The 25,031-nt window shown below is 39.6% G+C and overlaps 1 protein-coding gene across 5 annotated transcripts in view; it reads right to left on the bottom strand.

Annotated features, from left to right (window-relative positions):
* Positions 1–25,031, bottom strand: part of LOC139755498 (uncharacterized) — a 71,203-nt gene that overhangs the window by 28,665 nt on the left and 17,507 nt on the right. For 2 of the 5 annotated variants that reach the window (XM_071673841.1, XM_071673839.1), the window contains exon 3: positions 1,941–7,033. The exons of 2 other annotated variants lie outside the window; for them this stretch is intronic. In XM_071673841.1, coding sequence (XP_071529942.1) covers positions 4,035–5,606 — 1,572 coding nt within the window. In that variant the 5' untranslated portion in view covers positions 5,607–7,033 and the 3' untranslated portion in view covers positions 1,941–4,034. Of the gene's footprint in view, positions 1–1,940; positions 7,034–15,712; positions 15,802–25,031 lie in introns of those variants that run through there. One more of the 5 variants, XM_071673842.1, reaches the window with a different exon arrangement.

Genomic DNA, 25,031 nt, shown 5'->3' with positions numbered 1-25,031 from the left:
CAGATTGGGGAAGAGCAGTGTGGTTTCAGAAGTGGTAGAGGATGTGTGGATCAGGTGTTTGCTTTGAAGAATGTATGTGAGAAATACTTAGAAAAGCAAATGGATTTGTATGTAGCATTTATGGATCTGGAGAAGGCATATGATAGAGTTGATAGAGATGCTCTGTGGAAGGTATTAAGAATATATGGTGTGGGAGGAAAGTTGTTAGAAGCAGTGAAAAGTTTTTATCGAGGATGTAAGGCATGTGTACGTGTAGGAAGAGAGGAAAGTGATTGGTTCTCAGTGAATGTAGGTTTGCGGCAGGGGTGTGTGATGTCTCCATGGTTGTTTAATTTGTTTATGGATGGGGTTGTTAGGGAGGTAAATGCAAGAGTTTTGGAAAGAGGGGCAAGTATGAAGTCTGTTGGGGATGAGAGAGCTTGGGAAGTGAGTCAGTTGTTGTTCGCTGATGATACAGCGCTGGTGGCTGATTCATGTGAGAAACTGCAGAAGCTGGTGACTGAGTTTGGTAAAGTGTGTGGAAGAAGAAAGTTAAGAGTAAATGTGAATAAGAGCAAGGTTATTAGGTACAGTAGGGTTGAGGGTCAAGTCAATTGGGAGGTGAGTTTGAATGGAGAAAAACTGGAGGAAGTGAAGTGTTTTAGATATCTGGGAGTGGATCTGGCAGCGGATGGAACCATGGAAGCAGAAGTGGATCATAGGGTGGGGGAGGGGGCGAAAATTCTGGGGGCCTTGAAGAATGTGTGGAAGTCGAGAACATTATCTCAGAAAGCAAAAATGGGTATGTTTGAAGGAATAGTGGTTCCAACAATGTTGTATGGTTACGAGGCGTGGGCTATGGATAGAGTTGTGCGCAGGAGGATGGATGTGCTGGAAATGAGATGTTTGAGGACAATGTGTGGTGTGAGGTGGTTTGATCGAGTGAGTAACGTAAGGGTAAGAGAGATGTGTGGAAATAAAAAGAGCGTGGTTGAGAGAGCAGAAGAGGGTGTTTTGAAGTGGTTTGGGCACATGGAGAGGATGAGTGAGGAAAGATTGACCAAGAGGATATATGTGTCGGAGGTGGAGGGAGCAAGGAGAAGAGGGAGACCAAATTGGACGTGGAAAGATGGAGTGAAAAAGATTTTGTGTGATCAGGGCCTGAACATGCAGGAGGGTGAAAGGAGGGCAAGGAATAGAGTGAATTGGAGCGATGTGGTATACCGGGGTTGACGTGCTGTCAGTGGATTGAATCAAGGCATGTGAAGCGTCTGGGGTAAACCATGGAAAGCTGTGTAGGTATGTATATTTGCGTGTGTGGACGTATGTATATACATGTGTATGGGGGGGGTTGGGCCATTTCTTTCGTCTGTTTCCTTGCGCTACCTCGCAAACGCGGGAGACAGCGACAAAGTAAAAAAAAAAAAAAAAAAAAAATATATATATATATATATATATATATATATATATATATATATATATATATATATATATATATATATATATAAATGTGTATATGTGTGGATGGGCCTGTGGATGATCTGTCTTCACACCATGTGAAGAGTAACTTTATGGACACTGACGCTTTCAGTATCTAAAGTTGAACAAGATGAGGCAGAAGATTTTCTAACTAAAGTAGAAGGAGTGTTGTCAGTGCCTGCCTGATCCAGAAATATTGTGTCTAATTGGTGCAGCTGGTAATTTTTCTGTTTCCTGGTGCTGTGTCTGTGATGAGGACAGTGTAACATGATGTACAAGAGATAACCATCATTAAGGTATTCAGTTGCCCATGCCACCTCAGTTAACATATAAAAATATATATAGGGCCTGAGTAATGGGCCAAAGGATCTACTGCAATTTCCACTCTTTATCTTTTTATGTGTCATGGAAAGCAGTTGTGAATGGCATACTTGCTTCTATGTGGTATTCTCAACCATTCATAGGAAAGATAAATATTCTAGTTTTACAACAGGAACTTTTATTGATGGACAGAAAAACCAACACAGAATATATAGGTACACCAATGACATGTTAAAACATAAACCTGAAACAAAAGTATCATTCTTAAGCAAAATATAAAAATAAAATGTGCTACACAAACTGTGTGGCACAGCTGACATCTATCTCTAAAACTCTCTCAACCTCTGTTTGAATAAAACTTATTTTCATGACTTTAATTATCAACACTACATCATAGCAGTTCCTCTTCAAATAATCAATACTAAATAGACCTCACTCCTCTGTCTCTGGCTTTACACTGGTATCTATTCTATGCAGTATCAATACAGCATTGACAAGAAAAAAAAAAAGAATCTCATTCATTCAGGGAGTAGCAATTGCAAATTCACTTTAAAATCTGTATCACCTCATTGCACAAGGAAAGCATGTGACTGACACCATGTTTTCCCTGAACACACCACAAATAATATGTTTTCTCAAAGTATCCATCCATAGTCAATTCACTGACCCTTTGATAAGTCACTGCTTTGCTATCTACATACAGAATGGCTGATTGTTCTGTTGCAGTGATCATATCTTTACTTATTAAAGAAACGAAGAACTTTATCCTTAGCAAAGAAATGAACCCCTAAACACCTCTCAGTGGTTATTTACCAAAGCTGAATGACACCTCTAAATGGATATAAATACAATGAGTTTCACATCTCTGTTTCAAGGCTGTGCTCTGAACCTGGATGTCAGCACATAAAAGTTTCTCTTCACAGTCAATTATTCTTCAAACATGCTAATGACAGCACATTTTCTTAAGTTTTCTTGGAAGGGAATAGAGCAGCTTTCAGCTACATTTAGGGGACAGGCAGATGATCCTGAATAAATTGACAATGATGATCTGTCTTCACACCATGTGAAGAGTAACTTTATGGACACTGACGCTTTCAGTATTTAAAGTTGAACAAGATGAGGCAGAAGATTTTCTAACTAAAGTAGAAGGAGTGTTGTCAGCGCCTGCCTGATACAGAAATATTGTGTCTAATTGGTGCAGCTGGTAATTTTTCAGACTTTTATAATCTGACTCTTATGAATATATAATCAATGAATCACAATGATCATAATTAGAAAAGAATTCTTTCATATCATAGAACATAATAACAGTTGGTAATCAATTTTTGGGAGTAGGTAAAATAGATAAATTATGAATAGTGGTAACTAGTCACTCAGGCCTTACTCCTACACTTTCTAGTACATTGTCCTGAAACATCTACAAAATTTTGACACATTAGAATGAAGATAATGGATGAAACAACTTAAATTACTTTCATCACTGTCATATACATAGTAAGTAGTGGTTGGTAGGCTGCTACCATCCAGGGGTATATTAACGGTACTACCCGCCTCGGTAGTGGGATGTTATTAATGACTGCATAGTGAGCCAACACTTCCATGGTTGCCAATGCGCACTCCTTTGACCCAGGTAGCTGTCTTTTCTTTCTGCCTCACCCACATGTGGACTGCTGGTATTCTGTTCACAACCATACAATCTCTCCTTGTCACAAATAACACTTGACAACACCAAACTTACACAACTTATTCTTTGCAACTCTAGATTTTCTTGTGGTGAGTGCTTTGCACTAGCCCTGCCTTTTGGCAAAATGGTAGAGACAATAGCTATAAGTAGTATGTAGGAACATTAAACAGTAGTAGGTTGGAGCATTACCTGGAAGCATTAGGTAAAAGTAGTAGGTTGTAACATTAGGCAGGAATATTACATAGACACATTAAGTTGCAGAAATTAGTAGGAACACTGGGTACAAGCCTCTGAAAACATTGCACTGAAGTTGTCCTCTCCCAGCGGCCTGTTCAGGGTGAGGCACTAAAGGCTAAAGATCAGCACTGGAGACCAACAGTTATGAAGACTTTTCATGACCATCCCCTTGAGGGAGTTCCTAAAGGAATGGGCATCAAAGGTATAGATAGATAGATAGATTGTTATATATATATATTTGAAACCATTATGTTAAATAGAATAAAAAATCCAATAAAAATGAGGGTTGGAAAAGGAAAACTTAGTTAATCATTAAGGGTTTGACATTAGAAATTCAGATCTCCTCCTTAACAATATCAATATTGTCTATCTCAGCACATACAGATGGCTGAGGGACAATCAGTTCTGGACAATCTTCTGTCTTGATGATGACAGATTTTGCATCATTACCAATTTTCTGTTTCACTCTTTCTTGGATCCCATATTTCTCTGCTTCTGAATGACTCATCAAATTGTCCTCAGATGTTTGCTGATGGGACACCCTGTTACGGTGAAATTCACCGGGGAAAGATATGTGGCACATCTGACCAGCCTTGCAGCAAATGCACTGTCCTGAGTGAACACAAGAGACTGGCTTATCTTTGAAGTGAACTTTCATATGCTGTACTAGATAACTCCTTCGGGAGAAGGTCTTCCGGCAATGTGAACATTCATGTGGCTTTTCTCCTGTATGAATAGTTATATGTTGTGTTAAGGTACTCCTCTTGCGGAAAGTCTTATGGCACTGTGAACATTCATAAGGCTTCTTACCTGTATGAATATTCAAATGCTCCACTAAAGTGCTCCTTAGAGAAAAGGACTTTTGGCAGTGTGAACATTCATATGGCTTCTCTCCTGTATGAATAGTCATATGCCTTACTAACTGACTCCTTTGTGAAAAGGTTTTCTGGCAATGTGAACATCCATATGGTTTCTCACCTGTATGAACAGTCATATGCACCACCAAATTACCCCTCTTGGAAAATGTCTTTTGACACTGTGAACATTCATATGGTCTTTCTCCTGTATGAGTTGTCATATGCCGCACTAAAGAACTCCTACGAGAGAAAGTCTTCTGGCAAAGTGAACATTCGCATGATTTCTTTCCTGTATGAACATTCATGTGCTGCACTAATTTATTATTGTTTGAGAAGTTTTTCTGGCACTGCAAACATTCATATGACTTTTCTCCTGTATGAACTTTCATATGTTCCCATAAAGTACTCCTCTGAGAGAAGGACTTCTGGCACTTAGAACATTTGTATGGCTTCATTCCAGTGTGAAGAATCATGTGCTCCATTAAAGTACTTTTCTGGCAGAAAAATCTTTGGCATTGTGAACATTCATATGGTTTCTCTCCATTATGAACTCTTATATGCTGTAATAATTGACCATTCTGGGAGAAAGCCTTTTGACACTGAGAACATTCAAATGGCTTCTCCCCTGTATGAATCTTTATGTGCTGCACTAAATGGCTACTCTGTGAGAAAGCCTTCTGACACCATGAACACTGATATGGCTTCTCTCCTGTGTGAATAGTCATGTGCCTTACTAAGTTACTCCTGTCTGAGAAGGCTTTTTGACACTGTGAACATTCATGTGGCTTTTCCCCAGTATGAACCCTCATGTGTTGCACTAAATGACTCCTTTGTGAGAAGAACTTCTGACATTGTGAACATTCATGTGGCTTCTTTCCTATGTTATCAGCCATGTGCTGCACCAATTTGCTCTGGTCCAAGATTTTCTGGCACTGTAAGTAATCATACGGCTTCTGTTGTGTATGAAGAGGTGTGTGCTGCACTAAATCATTTCTCCAAGAGGACCTGGCATGGTGAACATTCATATTGTTTATTATATGATCTTTCATGTCTCTCAAGACCAAAATATTAATGCAAGTTTCTCTGGCACTAAAATCTATTTATTAAGGTTTCATACATGTAAGCATATCATATAAGTATATGACTTTTCATGATATTTTTTTTTGCATTGTTAGAATGCCAGTCAGTTGCCTTTCCTAACACAGTCTTGCTGAATAGCAGTACTGCAGTCCAAAGCGGCAACATTTGACAACCTATGATGTTCAAAGACTGAATAATACAGGTGGAGTGAATAATAGTTGATGTGGTGTGTGGGAAGTGTTCAGACTGATGAGTGGTGAATTAACGATTTAGTCAACTAAGGTGAAGAAGAGTCATCTGTAATGAAAATAACTGTTTACAACTCGTGCATGGTGGAGCATATTAGCTCTTTATGTCTGCCTTATCCATGATGGTCAGATTCTCCCGCTCACCTTTTCATCCATATTATGAAATACTACATCCTCCAAGATATATCAGATCAAGTTTAGGATATAGTTTTCCCAACTTGAATTTACAGTAAAGAATGAGAGTGCTTTCCACTATCTTAGTCTTCTTTTGACTACTATCAACAATCACAGATTCAGTTTGTGTGGTTAATTCCAACTAGAAAAAGTTTTATTTGGAATCTACGATCACCTTAATGAGATATGGATAAGTTCTTTTATTTCACCTTTTCAGTGTTCAATGCATCTGTTCAGACTTCAAGTTCAGATTTTTGACATAGTTATGCTGGTGTTGACTGTGAAACTTGAATAACATACAACCATTAACTGTAACAATTTGAATGCAGTGTAGTAAGAAAATGAAATCTAAAAAAAAAAAATAGTCTCAGTAAAATTATTTTAATATACATACATTATATAGTTTGATTTAATTAATATCAACTAAGGTCCTTGTTATCAAGATGTGTAGCAAATGATAAAGAATTTTGATAGCATGAAAAAATTTGATCAACTAAAAATCAACTAGGTTCTGTATAAAGTTAAATCTTTCCCTGTGCCTTTTTTCTATGTTTCTCTTGTTCATATATCCTTTCATGCCAATATCACTTTACTTATGTTATTGATCCTGTCTGTTGGCTCTGCTGTTACTGCTTCAACATATTCTTATTTTTGTTTTTTATGCGTCAGTTACTTCTACTGTTATGACCATTAAACATTGTTCTTATTCTGCAGCTACTTCCACTGATGTTTTTGCTTTAATACATAGAGATATCTTTTTACTGGTGCTGTTTCTCTTTCCTTGCAGCTGACTGAATGATCATTATTTACTGCTGCTTATACAGGGCTCTTCATACTGTTATAGTTGCCATACTTCATTCTTGTTGCAGCTTTTCAATGAAGAAAGCTTGAAGACATATATCACATTCTTATGGCAGTTTGTTAGTCTGGAAAATGTGGACCAAATATCTCTTTCTAGTGCTGAACGCCAGGGCCTACCGAAGACAGAGTTAACATTAGTATCAAATGTTGAGGGCTGCCAACAGGTAGATTTAAACATTCATACAACATCCTGTCAATATATCGAGATGTGGTCATCAGCATGTGCTTATACTGCAGAAAGCCTACATTTCTAATACACAATGTCAACAACATATAAAGAAGAAATTCTAAGCATGACACACAGTCCATATATAGAGATAAGATTTCTATTTCTAATATCATATATAAACGTTATAAGGCATCAAGCATTGATAAATGCTGATGGCATACTGAGTCTGAACCACAATCATCACACAGTGATAACATATAGTAATAATGCCTGACATCAAATACTGATGATATACAGAAATCACTTCCTAAGGATAAGGTGTTAGTTTTCATTACAAAGCAACAAAGAAGCTCTGTGTCTGCTAAAAGATGTCGTAAAGACATGAGGGCAAAAGATTACGAAGAAGAACGATGACTTCAGTCAAGGATAAATTGAAGGACAAGAAAAGTTATTATGATATGAAGAGAAAGCACAAAGAAAAAAAGTTTAGCAAGAATTAAATCCAAGAGACTGGACCTGTCAACAAACGGACCACCAAAGAAAAGGTTGCAAGTTTTGAAGTTACAAGGACATCAAAACCTCAACATTAGGTTTTAATGATGTACTGTAGATAGACCGTAACTTTGACCTTAAGCTTTCAAGAGATACAGACACAAGGCACTTTATATCAAGTGCCGAATATGCTTTATATAGAGATAAAACAAGCAATATCAAATTCTACTGAAAGGTAGAAATAAAACCTTTAACATTAACTGTCTAATACACTGGGTTAAAAAATAAATGATAAAATTTTGATGATAAACATAATCCCTTTATGGTCAAGGAAAAAGAATTTTGAAAACTCCCATTATCATCAACTGTTGAGATATAATCTCAAACCTTTAATATGATGTGTTAATAATATATTGTTACCATATCCTAATGTTGAGTTTCAGTTATGAACATAGGTCTGATTTATATATATATAGCTTTAGGTTTCTGACCTATTTAGTAAATAAATCTTGATAATGCATTTATCAACAAACTTTACCAGAATTCCAATCAGATGTACCAAAAGCAATCTTTCATTACAAAAAATATAAATACCATATTGACCTTCCATAATATGCTGGTAATAATACATATTGGGACAAGGTATATTGGAGACATTTACAACATTATGACTAGATAAGCATAAATGATTCCAAAAGAGGGCCATAATCTCACAACTGAAACTCAGAAACAAGCTACTGAGAAACAATTAAAGAAACTCAAAATCTTGCTTTCAAAAGAAGCAAAAGCTCCATGGTGACAATAATAGATTTCAGGATAATACCAAAAGAAAATAATTCTACTGGATATATCCTCCCCTCTCGTTTTTTTTTTTTTCTTAATTTTCCAAAAGAAGGAACAGAGAAGAGGTCCAGGTGAGGATATTCCCTCAAAGGCCCAGTCCTCTGTTCTTAACGCTACCTCGCTATCGCGGGAAATAGCGAATAGTATGAAAAAAAAAAAAATATCATTTGAATTACACAGGGATCCTGTAAAAATCAATAAAGGACTAAGTTTGAATGTAAAAATTTCCCTTCATTATATAGAAATAACTTTGAATTTCTGTGATCTGTCTTGCTAGTATGAGAGACATTCTATTGGATATCTAAAAGGTAACAAGGGTTAAGACCTTCCAATCCTTATTATTTCTAGTAATGACACATCCACTTTCTTCATCCTTTGCTAACAACCTAACTGTGGCAGTGGAAGCTTGCTCACCTCAGACCCATCCTTGACCAGTCAAAGACTGCCACATGAATGTTATTATAGACTCACTTGGTCCCAGCTGCAAGCAGGTCATGCACAATTCTATGGGATAAATGCCATCAGTAAGCCTACTGCTTGCTACCAGAACAGCTTTCTCTATCCCATGGATCAGTAACCTTATTTCTTCTTTTTTCTATAAGTTTTTTTATTCACTGCATCTATCATACTTGATTGCCATTTTCTAAGTTACCGAGGTAGCACCAGTAAATAGACAAAGAAAGACCCATCCACTCACACATATGTATAAGTGTATGTTAATACACATACATATCTATATATATATATATATATATATATATATATATATATATATATATATATATATATATATTTTTTTTTATTATACTTTGTCGCTGTCTCCCGCGTTTGCGAGGTAGCGCCAGGAAACAGACGAAAGAAATGGCCCAACCCACCCCCATACATATGTATATACATACGTCCACACACGCAAATATACATACCTACACAGCTTTCCATGGTTTACCCCAGACGCTTCACATGCCCTGATTCAATCCACTGACAGCACGTCAACCCCGGTATACCACATCGATCCAATTCACTCTATTCCTTGCCCTCCTTTCACCCTCCTGCATGTTCAGGCCCCGATCACACAAAATCTTTTTCACTCCATCTTTCCACCTCCAATTTGGTCTCCCACTTCTCCTCGTTCCCTCCACCTCTGACACATATATCCTCTTGGTCAATCTTTCCTCACTCATCCTCTCCATGTGCCCAAACCACTTCAAAACACCCTCTTCTGCTCTCTCAACCACGCTCTTTTTATTTCCACACATCTCTCTCACCCTTACGTTACTCACTCGATCAAACCATCTCACACCACACATTGTCCTCAAACATCTCATTTCCAGCACATCCATCCTCCTGCGCACAACTCTATCCATAGCCCACGCATCGCAACCATACAACATTGTTGGAACCACTATTCCTTCAAACATACCCATTTTTGCTTTCCGAGATAATGTTCTCGACTTCCACACATTCTTCAAGGCTCCCAGGATTTTCGCCCCCTCCCCCACCCTATGATCCACTTCCGCTTCCATGGTTCCATCCGCTGCCAGATCCACTCCCAGATATCTAAAACACTTTACTTCCTCCAGTTTTTCTCCATTCAAACTTACCTCCCAATTGACTTGACCCTCAACCCTACTGTACCTAATTACCTTGCTCTTCACATTTACTCTTAACTTTCTTCTTTCACACACTTTACCAAACTCAGTCACCAGCTTCTGCAGTTTCTCACATGAATCAGCCACCAGCGCTGTATCAACTGATGTTGGGTGATTTAAGACTATGTCCAGAAATAGCTGAACAATGTTAGCTTTCTACTGAATAATTATCATACTTACCAACACATCAAATCAATTTTAATCTTTGATCCACATATTCAACCTTGTTCCATGTTCTCCAAAACTTCACATTACGTGCAAATTATCTTTATTGGGCTACAGATTTCATGGCTTGTGCATTCCCCAGAACTGTTCTCTGTTATGTAATGGGCAAGCCATGAGCTCTGAAATCCACATTCACCAGCCTCAGAACTTCTAATTCTACTTTCAAAGCTACAATTCTTCTGATCCCTTCTCTGAATGAGGCTACATTGCAAGTGAAAAGTCACCTTGTATCATTGTCAGTGGATCCCACAAAAGGAGGCCTAGGGTTATATAATCAAACACCCAAATGAGGTTTGTACCACCACTGTTTACTGGACAGACCAGCTTGAAGGATGCCAACACTTGCTGAAAATATACTGCCTGCTAGAATGATTAGCCACTATCACCATTCAGTCTTTATGGCTTTTCTTCACATCCACATTACTTTAATTTTTCTACAAACAGCATATATGTAAAAAGCAATACATTAGAAATTCATATTGCTTCTGTAAATATTTATGACCAATCTACAATAAACAAAAATTTTGCTCTTCTCTTAATATCACAACCATTACAAGATCCAATGATCTGCTGCTGTTTATATGGTGAAAAATTGTGACTTGTGAATGAATTCATATACTTAAGAGTAAAGTTCAGTAAGAACAGTAAGGGGAAATCTGAAGAAACACACTCATCTGCAGCAATGCACATGACATCCAAGAGCTGCATACAAATATAAGGCCATAACAATCACACATTTTTCAAATACTGTGAGTGAATAAAAAAATATACTAATGGCTACTATGAGAAGGTAAGCGAGCTTAACAAGACCATTTTTGTCTAGCTGCAATTTCATATTCCTACCATGCTTTATTTAGTATCTATAGAATTTCTAATGAAGTGGTAGGATTTACTGTAAAGTATGTGAAGTATATATTAAGACCACACGGACATTATTGGAATAATTCTTTTAATCCTTTTAATAGCTTTATTGAAAACATCCAAGAATTAAAACATAACCTCTATTCCAAGAGCTCCTGCATCTCTAAGGCTGTGCTACTTCTGGTAACAGGTAAGTGATGGACTCCTCTGGAGTGGGAATATCTTTGACAAGACTGTATTCTTGCGCATGATAAAACCTCATTTTTCCCGAACAGGCAGAGTTTGGTAACAAATCCAATGATGAGGTCTTCATTTACAGTGATGTCATATTCACAACACTCCTAAAGTATAAAAACTCGCATACCTAAAGCCTACCATCTATAGATACAGTACTATACTCATAACAGCTAGAGGCATGATCTTGTATCCCTAGCCTACCAGCTACAGATGCATCCCTGTACCCATAACATACAAGCTAATATAGAACTCCCATTATTTTATTTTATAATACTTTGTCGCTGTCTCCTGTGTTGGCGAGGTACCGAAAGGAAACAGACAAGAGAATGGCCCAACCCACCCACATACACATGTAGATACATAAATTCCCACACATGCACATATACATACCTATACATTTCAACGTATACATATATATACATACACAGACGTATACACATATACACATGTACATATTCATACTAGCTGCCTTCATCCATTCCCATCGCCACCCTGCCACACATGAAATGGCACCCCCCCCCTATCCATGCGTGCACATGAGGTCGCGCTAGGAAAAGGCAACAAAGGCCACATTCACTCACACTCAGTCTCTAGCCGTCATGTGTAATGCACTGAAACCACAGCTCCCTTTCCACATCCAGGCCCAACAAAACTTTCCATGGTTCACCCCAGATGCTTCACATGCCCTCGTTCAATCCACTAACAGTATGTCGACCCCAGTATACCACATCATTCCAATTCACTCTATTCCTTGCATCCTTTTCACCCTCCTGTATGTTCAGGCCCTGATCGCTCAAATCTCTTTCACTCTATCCTTCTACCTCCAATTTGATCTTCCACTTCTCATTCCTTCCACCTGTCAGATATATCCTCTATATCAATCTTTCCTCACTCATTCTCTCCATGTAACCAAATCATTTCAATATACCCTATTCTGCTCTCTCAACCACACTCTTTTTATTAACACACATCTCGGTTACCTTTTCAGTACTTACTCAATCAAACCACCTCACACCACATATTGTCCTCATACATTTAATTTCCAACACATCCACCATCCTCTGCACAACCCTCTCTATGGCCCATACTTCATAACCATATAACATTGTTGGAACTAATATTCCTTCAAACATACCCATTTTTGCTCTCCGAGATAAAGTTCTCGCCTTCCACACATTCTTCAATACTCCCAGAACCTTTGCCCCCTCCCCCACCCTGTGATTCACTTCTACTTCCATGGTTCCATCCACTGCTAAATCCACTCCCAGATATCTAAACACTTCACTTCCTCCACTTTTTCTCTATTCAAACTTACCACCCAATTAACTTGTCCCTCAGCCCTACTGAAACAAACTACCATGCTCTTATTCACATTTATCTCAACTTACTTCTTTCACACACTTTACCAAACTCAGTCACCAACTTCTGTAGTTTCTCACCTCAATCAGCCACCAGTGCTGTGTCATCAGCGAACAACAACTGACTCACTTCCCAAGCCCTCTCATCCAGAACTCTCTCCCTTTCTACATCTCCAAAACTCTTGCATTAACCTCCCTAAGAACCCCATCCATACAGAATTAAACAATCATGGAGACATGATGCGCCCCTGACACAAACTGACATTCACTGGTAACCAATCACTTTCCTTTCCACTGTGTGGTAATAAAAAGAGTGTGGTTGAGAGAGCAGAAGAGGGTGTGTTGAAATGGTTTGGACACATGGAGAGAATGAGTGAGGAAAGATTGACAAAGAGGTTATATGTGTCAGAGGTGGAGGGACGAAGGAGAAGCAGGAAACCAAATTGGAGGTGGAAAGATGGAGTGAAAAAAAATTTTGAGTGATCAGGGCCTGAACATACAGAAGGGTGAAAGGCGTGCAAGGAATAGAGTGAATTGGAACAATATGGTATACCGGGGTCGACGTGCTGTCAATGGATTTAACCAGGGCATGTGAAGCATCTAGGGTGAATGAACCATGGAAAGATTTGTGGAGCCTGGATGTGGAAAGGGAGCTGTGGTTTCAGTGCATTAAACATGACAGCTAGAGACTGAGTGTGAACGTATGTGGCCTTTATGCCTTTTTGTCTGTTCCAGGTGCTGCACTGATGGGGGGGAATCTATTTCGTGTGTGGCAGGGTGGCGATGGGAATGGCCAAAGGCAGCAAGTATGGATATGTACATGTGTATATATGTACATATCTGTGTATGTATATGCATGTATACATTGAAAAGTATATGTATGTATATGTGTGGGTGTGGGTGTTTATGTATATACATGTGTATGTGGGTGGTTAGGCTATTCCTCATCTGTTTCCTTGTGCTACCTCGCTAATGTGGGAGACAGCATTTAAGTATAATAAAAAACAATAATAATATATATAATAATACATACTGTTGTAAAGGGCTTCTTTCCAATGCACCAATGATAAGTATTTCAGTTCCCAAGGAACCATACTCACACCTGTTATATTCTTTATTCCAATCTCTGACAAATGCAAATACTGGTCATAATATCAAGTCACTCTAAGCAGATGATATCACAAAGAATAAAAATCTAATCAACACAAGAAAGTGAAAAACTATAAACAGATGTAAACAAAGTCTACCACTGGGTCATTGAAAACAGCATACTGCTCAATATTGAAAAGTTCCAACTTCTGGATGGAGAGGAAAAAACAATGAAACATAGTACAGAATACTGGACAGACAGAGGCACCATCATATCATGACTGAACACTGTCGAAGATCTTGAATATGTCTGATGACTTTACCTTCAGTAAACACAAGGTAACAGCTGCCCCTGGCAAAATGATGGTCAAGTTGGGTTTACCAGACCTCCAAGACAAGAGGAAAAAACTAATGACATTCTTAAAGGAAATACTACTTTCACAAACCAATGATGATATTCCTCAAGGAACAACTATTTTCACAAACAAAATACTGCTATGTCTTATATCATCTTTATGGCAGTCAATATTGTAGAGGCACTAAATGTGTAAAGATCTTTCACTGCAAATTATTTAAGTCACTGAACTGCACTCCCTGGAGTACAGATAGATAAGGGGTATCATCAGTTACACTTGAAAAATCCTGGAGGGCATGATTCCCAAAGAGTGCAAGAAGCACAACAATAGAAAACACCTTGAACATCTGGAGCCCAGGACTGTCCAACACAATATGGTGTACAAAGTACAAATTTAAGAAGGCCCTGCATAAGTCTGTAAAATGTGTACTTGATTAGCTAAGGTGTGGTGGTTGACATGGCCTGTGAGCTACAGCAACCATCAGCTTGGTCAACCAATAACAAAACCCAGCAGTATGGACTCTGCCTGAGCTGTGAGGGTACAGGATCTCTACATTTCAAGATGAGAAGGTAAAATCTGGTGAGACTGATGCTTGCATTCTGTCATCATTCCACACTGCACTCTTCATTCGTCTTTACAGAACAATAACAACCACTTTATAAATGACATTTCTGTCTAAATCTCCATCAGGTGCATATCCATGACCTGGTAAGGAAAATGTTATGAATTCATGAAATCACTCAAACAATGATGAAAAGCTCAACACAAGAATGGTTACTCATTGTGTCTTTACAGAATTTAGTGCTTTTGAGTTACTTGGATGCTAAATTCAAATAATAATATCAGTCAAATTTTCATAAAATTGAATACAATTGTTTTAATACTTTGAGTTTATAATGGGCATGGCGACCAGTTCTGAATGAAAATAAATTTGATAATTAGGGAAGTTTTGTTTGATGGAGCAAATCTAATGTTATGAAGTGAGAGGAAATTTCTTTATGATAAAACTTATGTAACTGTTTTGGCAAAGTGGCGAAAGTGACAAAGTTGTGTTACTCGTTACAAATATAAATCACTGTAAGAGCAAATTAAACATTACATAAATTTTCGCTTCGAGGGACTTAAAGTGTTAGAATGATAAAAAGAACATAACAATCATCATCATTAAGTTTGTAATATATTGTGAGCTCAAGAGAGGGGAATGGCTAGTGTTGTCGTTACATAACACATTAAATGTGGTATCATATTATTCTTGATAATTAACAGGCAACAGTAATGAGGGACAAGAGTATTAGGAGAATTGTGGGCTTAATCAAATGTACCAGGATGGCATTCACTTGCAAGAAACAGTCAACAAGATCTACGAAAACCTCACTTAACTTCCCTAGTAATGATATTTATCTTTTCAGTATCATAGTCGAAGTAGCTATATCAAATCACACTAATGTCTAAGCATCAGGCAACTCCCGTAGAATGTCAACAAACAGACGACAGACTGAGCGGCAAGTCGTACCAATGGCCAGCCTCCCCACGTGCAGCTATTCCAGCGATCCCCAGCAGCAGACCACTTTAATGCTGTTATATTTCTACAGCACATTTCGGAACCTAGACTTTGTCCATCTAGTAGAATTATTTCCCCCCCCCCCCTTCTTTTTTTAAAGACACATTTTTTTCTGATATACCACAATATCGTTCATTAGAACAAATGCTTTTGTATACAGTTGCACAGGTATACTATAGACACTATGTATCCAGTGCTAGTTTCAATACGAGGGTAAAATGAACTTTTATCGCTAGCTTTGGAGCATTACTGAACTAGTAGATTACTAGTCAAGGCATCAGCTTGTCGTCCATTGATTGTGCTGACATTCTAGGGAGATGTTCATACGTTACATTTCATTCACATTTTAGTCCATACCGCTACATCCTACGGTTTCCACCTGTTACACTAATACGCTGACGTGCAAAATCTGCGTATACAGTTTTTCAATTAAACTTTCAGCTATATTTACCGACCCCGGACCATATAGGTAATAGCGGCCTTTGCCATCAGATGACACTTTCTGGTGTTGACCTGAGATACAGTCTTTGGTGTTGATGGTTATGCCAGTTAACACATGAATTTGTACTTGACCATCACACACACACACACACACATATATATATATATATATATATATATATATATATATATATATATATATATATATATATATATTCTTTTTTTTTGTCGCTGTCTCCCGCGTTTGCGAGGTAGCGCAAGGAAACAGACGAAAGAAATGGCCCAACCCACCCCCATACACATGTATATACATACGTCCACACACGCAAATATACATACCTACACAGCTTTCCATGGTTTACCCCAGACGCTTCACATGCCCCGATTTAATCCACTGACAGCACGTCAACCCCGGTATACCACATCGCTCCAATTCACTCTATTCCTTGCCCTCCTTTCACCCTCCTGCATGTTCAGGCCCCGATCACACAAAATCTTTTTCACTCCATCTTTCCACCTCCAATTTGGTCTCCCTCTTCTCCTCGTTCCCTCCACCTCCGACACATATATCCTCTTGGTCAATCTTTCCTCACTCATTCTCTCCATGTGCCCAAACCATTTCAAAACACCCTCTTCTGCTCTCTCAACCACGCTCTTTTTATTTCCACACATCTCTCTCACCCTTACGTTACTTACTCGATCAAACCACCTCACACCACACATTGTCCTCAAACATCTCATTTCCAGCACATCAATCCTCCTGCGCACAACTCTATCAATAGCCCACGCCTCGTAACCATACAACATTGTTGGAACCACTATTCCTTCAAACATACCCATTTTTGCTTTCCGAGATAATGTTCTCGACTTCCACACATTCTTCAAGGCTCCCAGAATTTTCGCACCCTCCCCCACTCTATGATCCACTTCCGCTTCCATGGTTCCATCCGCTGCCAGATCCACTCCCATATATCTAAAACACTTCACTTCCTCCAGTTTTTCTCCATTCAAATCCACCTCCCAATTGACTTGACCCTCAACCCTACTGTACCTAATAACCTTGCTCTTATTCACATTTACTCTTAACTTTCTTCTTTCACACACTTTACCAAACTCAGTCACCAGCTTCTGCAGTTTCTCACATGGATCAGCCACCAGCGCTGTATCATCAGCGAACAACAACTGACTCACTTCCCAAGCTCTCTCATCCCCAACAGACTTCATACTTGCCCCTCTTTCCAAAACTCTTGCATTCACCTCCCTAACAACCCCGTCCATAAACAAATTAAACAACCATGGAGACATCACACACCCCTGCCGCAAACCTACATTCACTGAGAACCAGTCACTTTCCTCTCTTCCTTCACGTACACATGCCTTACATCCTCGATAAAAACTTTTCACTGCTTCTAACAACTTGCCTCCCACACCATATATATATATATATATATATATATATATATATATATATACATATATATATATATATATATATATATTTATATATAGATAGATAGATAGATAGATAGATAGATAGATAGATATGCTGATAAGCACGATTACAATGAAACACGATAAGCTCCCAAGTGCACTTTCGGATAAGGATCACATCCTTAGGGGAGGTACAAGAATGAAGTTGAAGACTTTGTGAATCTATATACAAAAGAAGAGACGGTAAACACTTGCTTAACGGAGTCGTAGCTTCGCCTCTTAGTTTATATATAAACCGACTGTTCCGAGTCTTCTATATCATTTTTTTTTTTTTTATCTCCCCTGACGATGATTCTTACACAAAAGTGCACTTGGGAGCTTACGTGCTTTACTTTCCTCTTGGTTATTAGCAAACACTATATCACCACACCACTGTGACCTATTGCAATATTTCTTTTTCTTATGTTGAAGGGTCCAGTCACGGACAAAGTTCACACCAAGGCCGAGTCTAAATTGATATATAGAGAGACTTATGAAAAGGGGGAAAAAAAACACAAGGGAAAGTAGTTACGAATTTATGAGGACGTGAGAGACCTGTCTTTGAAGTGTGCCAAGTCATAGTTATTGGGAAAGACATGAGAAGGTACAGAGTTCCAAAGCTTCGACGTGTAGGGAAAGAAGCAGGTAAACAAACGGCCCACCCTTGCGTTGCCGATGACCACACAAGCAGCCAGCTTTCGGGAGCGAAAACCAAACTAATACCTATGGAAGAGGGAAAGTGAACCTCCATTGCGGCGTAGTACGAGGGAGTCAGATTTGGAAGTTAGCCTAGAACAGTTTATAGCATGATCATACTAGTCCGTGATATTTTTACGAAGGGGTAATCCACTTCACTAGTTCAGACAATGTGTATTGTAAGGTTTCAATAAAAAAAAAATCTACGAAATCTTACTGAAGTGATGGGGCAAATGGGGAGATGATAACAAGTAGTGGTGATGTATGAAGGAGATGGAGTGAGTATTTTGAAGGTTTGTTGAAAATGTGTTTGATGATAGAGTGGCAGATATAGGGTGTTTTGGTCGAGGTGGTGTGCAAAGGGAAAATTATTTGATAAACAGAGAAGAGGTAGTAAAAGCTTTGCGGAAGAATACAGCCGGCAAGGCAGCAGGTTTGGATGGTATTGCAGTGGAATTTATTAAAAAAGGGGGTGACTGTATTGTTGACTGGTTGGTAAGGTTATTTAATGTATGTATGACTCATGGTGAGGTGCCTGAGGATTGGCGGAATGCGTGCATAGTGCCATTGTACAAAGGCAAAGGGGATAAGAGTGAGTGCTCAAATTACAGCGGTATAAGTTTGTTGAGTATTTCTGGGAAATTGTATGGGAGGGTATTGGTTGAGAGGGTGAAGGCATGTACAGAGCATCAGACTGGGGAAGAGCAGTGTGGTTTCAGAAGTGGTAGAGGATGTGTGGATCAGGTGTTTGCTTTGAAGAATGTATGTGAGAAATACTTTGAAATGCAAATGGATTTGTATGTAGCATTTATGGATCTGGAAAAGGCATATGATAGAGTTGATAGAGATACTCTGCAGAAGGTATTAAGAATATATGGTGTGGGAGGCACGTTGTTAGAAGCAGTGAAAAGTTTTTATCGAGGATGTAAGGCATGTGTACGTGTAGGAAGAGAGGAAAGTGATTGGTTCTTAGTGAATGTAGGTTTGCGGAAGGGGTGTGTGATGTTTCCATGGTTGTTTAATTTGTTTATGGATGGGGTTGTTAGGGAGGTGAATGCAAGAGTTTTGGAAAAAGGGGCAAGTATGCAGTCTGTTGTGGATGAGAGAGCTTGGGAAGTGAGTCAGTTGTTGTTCGCTGATGATACAGTGCTGGTGGCTGATTCGTGTGAGAAACTGCAGGAGCTGGTGACTGAGTCTGATAAAGTGTGTGAAAGAAGAAAGCTGAGAGTAAATGTGAATAAGAGCAAGGTTATCAGGTAGAGTAGGGTTGAGGGACAAGTCAATTGGGAGGTAAGTTTGAATGGAGAAAAACTGGAGAGAGTGAAGTGTTTTAGATATCTGGGAGTGGATTTGGCAGCAGATGGAACCATGGAAGCGAAAGTGAATCATAGGGTGGGGGAGGGGGCGAAAGTTCTGGGAGCGTTGAAGAATGTGTGGAAGGCGAGAACATTATCTCGGAAAGCAAAAATGGGTATGTTTGAAGGAATAGTGGATCCAACAATGTTGTATGGTTGCGAGGCGTGGGCTATGGATAGAGTTGTGCGCAGGAGGGTGGATGTGTTGGAAATGAGATGATTGAGGACAATATGTGGTGTGAGGTGGTTTGATCGGGTAAGTAATAATAGGGTAAGAGAGATGTGTGGTAATAAAAAGAGTGTGGTTGAGAGAGCAGAAGAGGGTGTTTTGAAATGGTTGGTCACATGGAGAGAATGAGTGAGGAAAGATTGACCAAGAGGATATATGTGTCAGAGGTGGAGAGAACGAGGAGAAGTGGGAGACCAAATTGGAGGTGGAAAGATGGAGTGAAAAAGATTTTGAGTGATCTGGGCCTGAACATGCAGGAGGGTGAAAGGCGTGCAAGGAATAGAGTGAATTGGAACGATGTGGTATACCGGGGTCCACGTGCTGTCAATGGACTGAACCAGGGCATGTGAAGCGTCTGGGGTAAACCATGGAAAGTTCTGTGGGGCCTGGATGTGGAAAGGGAGCTGTGTTTTCGGTGCATTATTACATGACAGCTAGAGACTGAGTGTGAACGAATGGGGCCTTTGTTGTCTTTTCCTAGCGCTACCTCGCACACATGAGGGGGGGAGGGTGTTGTTATTCCATGTGTGGCGGGGTGGCGATGGGAATGAATAAAGGCAGACAGTATGAATTATGTACATGGGTATATATATATATATATATATGTCTGTGTGTATACATATGTATACATTGAGATGTATAGGTATGTTTATGTGCTGTGTGTGGACGTGTATGTATATACATGTGTATGTGGGTGGATTGGGCCATTCTTTCGTCTGTTTCCTTGCGCTACCTCGCTAATGCGGGAGACAGCGACAAAGAAAAATGAATAAATAAATAAATATATATATATATATATATATATATATATATATATATATATATATATATATATATATATATATATATATATATATATATTCCTATGAGTCCACGGAGAAAATGAAACACAGTAAGTGAACTTTCGTGTAATAATCACATCATCAGGGGAGATAAAAGAAAGAAATATGTCAGTTGATGTACAACGAAGAGACGTAGCTTGGACGCCAATTGGTAAAGAATTGATTGTTCAAGACAGACAACGAGCGTATTATAAACTTATTATGTGGACAAGAAGGGAAATTGTTTACAAGTTTCGTAAACAATAAAGTATCTAATTTGTATATCATTCTATTTATCTATTATACTTTGTCGCTGTCTCCCGCGTTAGCGAAGTAGCGCAAGGAAACAGACAAAAGAATGGCCCAACCCTCCCATACGCACATATATGTACATAAACGCCCACACACGCACATATACATACCAATACATTTCAACGTATACATACATATCCATACAAAGACATATACATATACACACATGTACATATTCATACATGCTGCCTTCATCCATTTCGCCGCCCCCCTGCCATATGAAATGGCACACCCCTTCCCACGCGAGGTAGCGCTAGGAAAAGACAACAAAGGTCTCATTCGTTCACACTCAGTTTCTAGCTGTCGTGTGTAATGCTCCGAAACTCCAGCTCCCTTTCCATATCCAGGCCTCACAAAACTTTCCATGGTTCACCCCAGACGCTTCACATGCCCTGGTTCAATCCATTGACAGAACGTCGACCCCGGTATACCACATTGTTCCAATTCACTCTATTCCTTGCACGCCTTTCACCCTCCTGTATGTTCAGGCCCTAATCGCTCAAAATCTTTTTCATTCCATCCTTCCACCTCCAATTTGGTCTCCCACTTCTCCTCCTTCCCTCCACCTCTGACACATATATCCTTTTTTTTTTTTTTAATCTTTCCTCACTCATTCTCTCCATGTGACCAAACCATTTCAATATACCCTCTTCTGCTCTCTCAACCACACTCTCTTTATAACCACACATCTCTCTTACTTTTTCACTTCTTACTCGATCAAACCACCTCACACCACATATTGTCCTCAAACATCTCATTTCCAACACATCCACCCTCTTCCGCACAACCCTATCTATAGCCCATGCCTCGCAATCGTATAACATTGTCGGAACCACTATTCCTTCAAACATACCCATTTTTGCTCTCTGAGATAATATGTGTGTGTGTGTGTGTGTGTGTGTGTGTGTGTGTGTGTGTGTGTGTGTGTGTGTGTGTTTTCCGTTTTGTAAATTGACATAAAAGAAGGGGAGGGTTTCCAGCCCCGGCTGGATATCTCAGATATCCGGGAGTGGACTTAGCAACGAGTGGGACCATGGAAACGGAAGTGAGTCACAGGATGGGGGAGGGGTCGAAAGTTCTGGGAGCGATGAAGAATGTGTGGAAGGAGAGAAAGTTATCTCGGAGAGCAAAAATGGGTATGTTTGAAGAAATGGTGGTTCCAACAATGTTATATGGTTGCGAGGCATGGGTTATAGATAGGGTTGTACGGAAGAGGGTGGATGTGCTGGAACTGAGGGGAATACGTGGTGTGGTTTGATCGAGTAAGTAATGAAAGGGTAAGAGAGATGTGTGGAAATAAAAAGAATGTGGTTGAGAGAGCAGATGAGGGTGTGTTGAAATGGTTTGGGCATATGGAGAGAATGAGTGAGGAAAGATTGACAAAGAGGATATATGTGTCAGAGGTGGAGGCAACAAGGAGAACCGGGAGACCAAATTGGAGGTGGAAGGATAGAGTGAAAAAGATTTTAAGCGATCGGGGCCTGAACATACAGGAGGGTAAAAGGCGTGCAAGGAATATAGTGAATTGGAACGATGTGGTATACCGGGGTCGACGTGTTGTCACTAGACTGACTGAACCAGGGCATGTGAAGCATCTGGGGTAAACCATGGAAAGGTCTGTGGGGCCTCGATGTGGATAGGGAGCTGTGGTTTTGGTGTATTACAAGTGACAGCTAAAGATTGATTGTGAACAAATGTGGCCATTTTGTCTGTTTTCCTGACACTACCTCGCTGAAGCTCAAACAAGTCTCACACTGGCAGAGCTGGAAGCACTGCCAAAGTAACCCACCCCAATAGTCCAAGATTCAGAGAATGCTAGAACAAACAGGTGGACATCTCACTTACAATCTGAACTGTTTGCCATATCTATCATTCTCAAATTTGCAGATCCTACAACTACAGACCATTTCATCGGCTCCAACTTTTCATCCTCATTCCTTGCAATGAATATCCAGACATTAGAGTGGAATATGCTCATTTCTGGTCTGTGCACATACTTATCCATATCCTCGAGCTGTCTGCATGTATCCATGCTATCAAGGCTCGGACCAGAGACAAGCTCAGGAAGTTTCCCATAGTTTTTGTGTGTTTATTAACCACTCAAGCGTTGGTCATTTTGATATCTTTCTAAAGCAACCTGTAGAAAGAGGTTCTGAGTGATATCAGGACTCTTTCAAAGAAAGTGGTCCTAAAGTACCTATAAATAAATGTATGGGTGTCATAGGTCTTCGCCTGCACGTGAAAAATCACTTTTAGCGAGGCTCTATCACCGGGAGCAGAGTTTCGTCAAAGAACTTATCACTCCAATGGAGTCTCCTTTTCTCTGCTACTGTAAATAGCACACAGCCTTAGCTGCAGGAAGCTTTGGAAAGAGGTCTTTGGAAAACCACGATTCTTTCATAGAATATGGTCCTGGGGGTAAATCTAAGTAGACTAACATGGAGCAATGTGGTATACCGGTGGCAACGTGTTCTCAGTGGGCTGAACCAGGGCTTATGAAGCAGCCGGGGGAAACTACGAAAAGGTCTGTGGGACCTGGTTGTGAATAGGGAGTTGCGGTTTCGGTGCATTACGCATTGCGGTTAATGGATGTGGGCCGATGAGGCTTTTTCTTCGTCTGTTCCTGGCTCTTCCCCGCTAACGTGGGAATCGGCGAACAAGTTTATTTTCATACTTGATCGAAGTTTCCCGCGTTAGCAAGGTACCGCCAGGAACAGATTTTATGAGTAATGTACCGAAACCACAGCTCCCTATCCATATCCAGGCCCTACACTTCGGACTCTTCACATGCTGTGGTTCAGTCCACTGACAGCACGTTGACCCAAGTATTTCATATAGTTCCAATTCCCGTGCACGCCTTTCCCAACTGCTCAAAATATTTTTCACTCCAACCTTCCACCTCCAATTTCTTCTCCCAATTCTCCTTGTTCCCTCTACTTCTGACATATATATATATATATACTCTTTGTCCAAACCATTCCAACACACACTCTTCTGCTCTCTGAACTACTCTCTTTTTATCACCACGCATCTCTGCTACCTTTTCATTACTTACTCGATCAAACCACCTCAAACAAAAAGGCACAAGCTACACACAGACGGGAAACCAACCATTCAGTACCATGGCAAGTACTGTCAGTCTCAGCTGCCATTTTTCTCTCAGGATAGTTCAACAGTACAACATGAATCTGGCATCTTTAGTATTCTTACAGTCAATTACCATCAGAAAGCCTACGTATATGAGGAGTGTACAGAATGGAGTTAGAAGGATTACAGTCACAATGTCTCTACTTTTGAAAACCACAGTAGCAGTAAATATGTACACAAAGTGAAGTACGTTTATAGATCAGAATCTTCTACTCTCACATTACTGTGTCTCTGAGGTCCAACAGAAGACTGAAACTGCCATCATGCACCAATGCTACGTTCAGACTGAGGCTGCCATTATGTACCAGTATTACATACAGACTGGGGTTGTCATCATGCAGTGTCACAAGCAGACTGGGGTTGTCATCATGCAGTGTCACATGCAGACTGGGCCTTCCACCACTCACGAGTGTCACATACAGGAAATCTTTCATACTAAAGTCCATCATCATGTACAGTGTTACTGGACGTCACAGCATGTCCCAATATATTTTATGTAATCCACAAGAGCTGCACTGAATGCGTGAGAGCATATCGTACTTATTGTATAACTGCATTTTCTTCCAAAATTTTCCGAGTTGCAAATGTAAAACAAATCCATTAGGCTAATAAAGCACCTATTCATCTATGTATGTGGATGTTTGAGCGATCTGAGCTTTTGTATGTTCCGCCTCAGTTAACCCTTTAGACAGAATCAGAGTCGACTGGGATGTGTAGATTGTACACGATGCATGTGTATGTGTAGCTTCATTAACTCAGAATGGCACGAAGCTAAAATCATACTCAAGATGCCAGGTATA

Source organism: Panulirus ornatus, chromosome 19 (genome assembly GCF_036320965.1).
Source record: "Panulirus ornatus isolate Po-2019 chromosome 19, ASM3632096v1, whole genome shotgun sequence".
Taxonomy (NCBI): Eukaryota; Metazoa; Arthropoda; class Malacostraca; order Decapoda; family Palinuridae; genus Panulirus; species Panulirus ornatus.
Note: the sequence above shows the minus strand (reverse complement) of the source record. Positions and strands in the feature narration are given on the sequence as shown.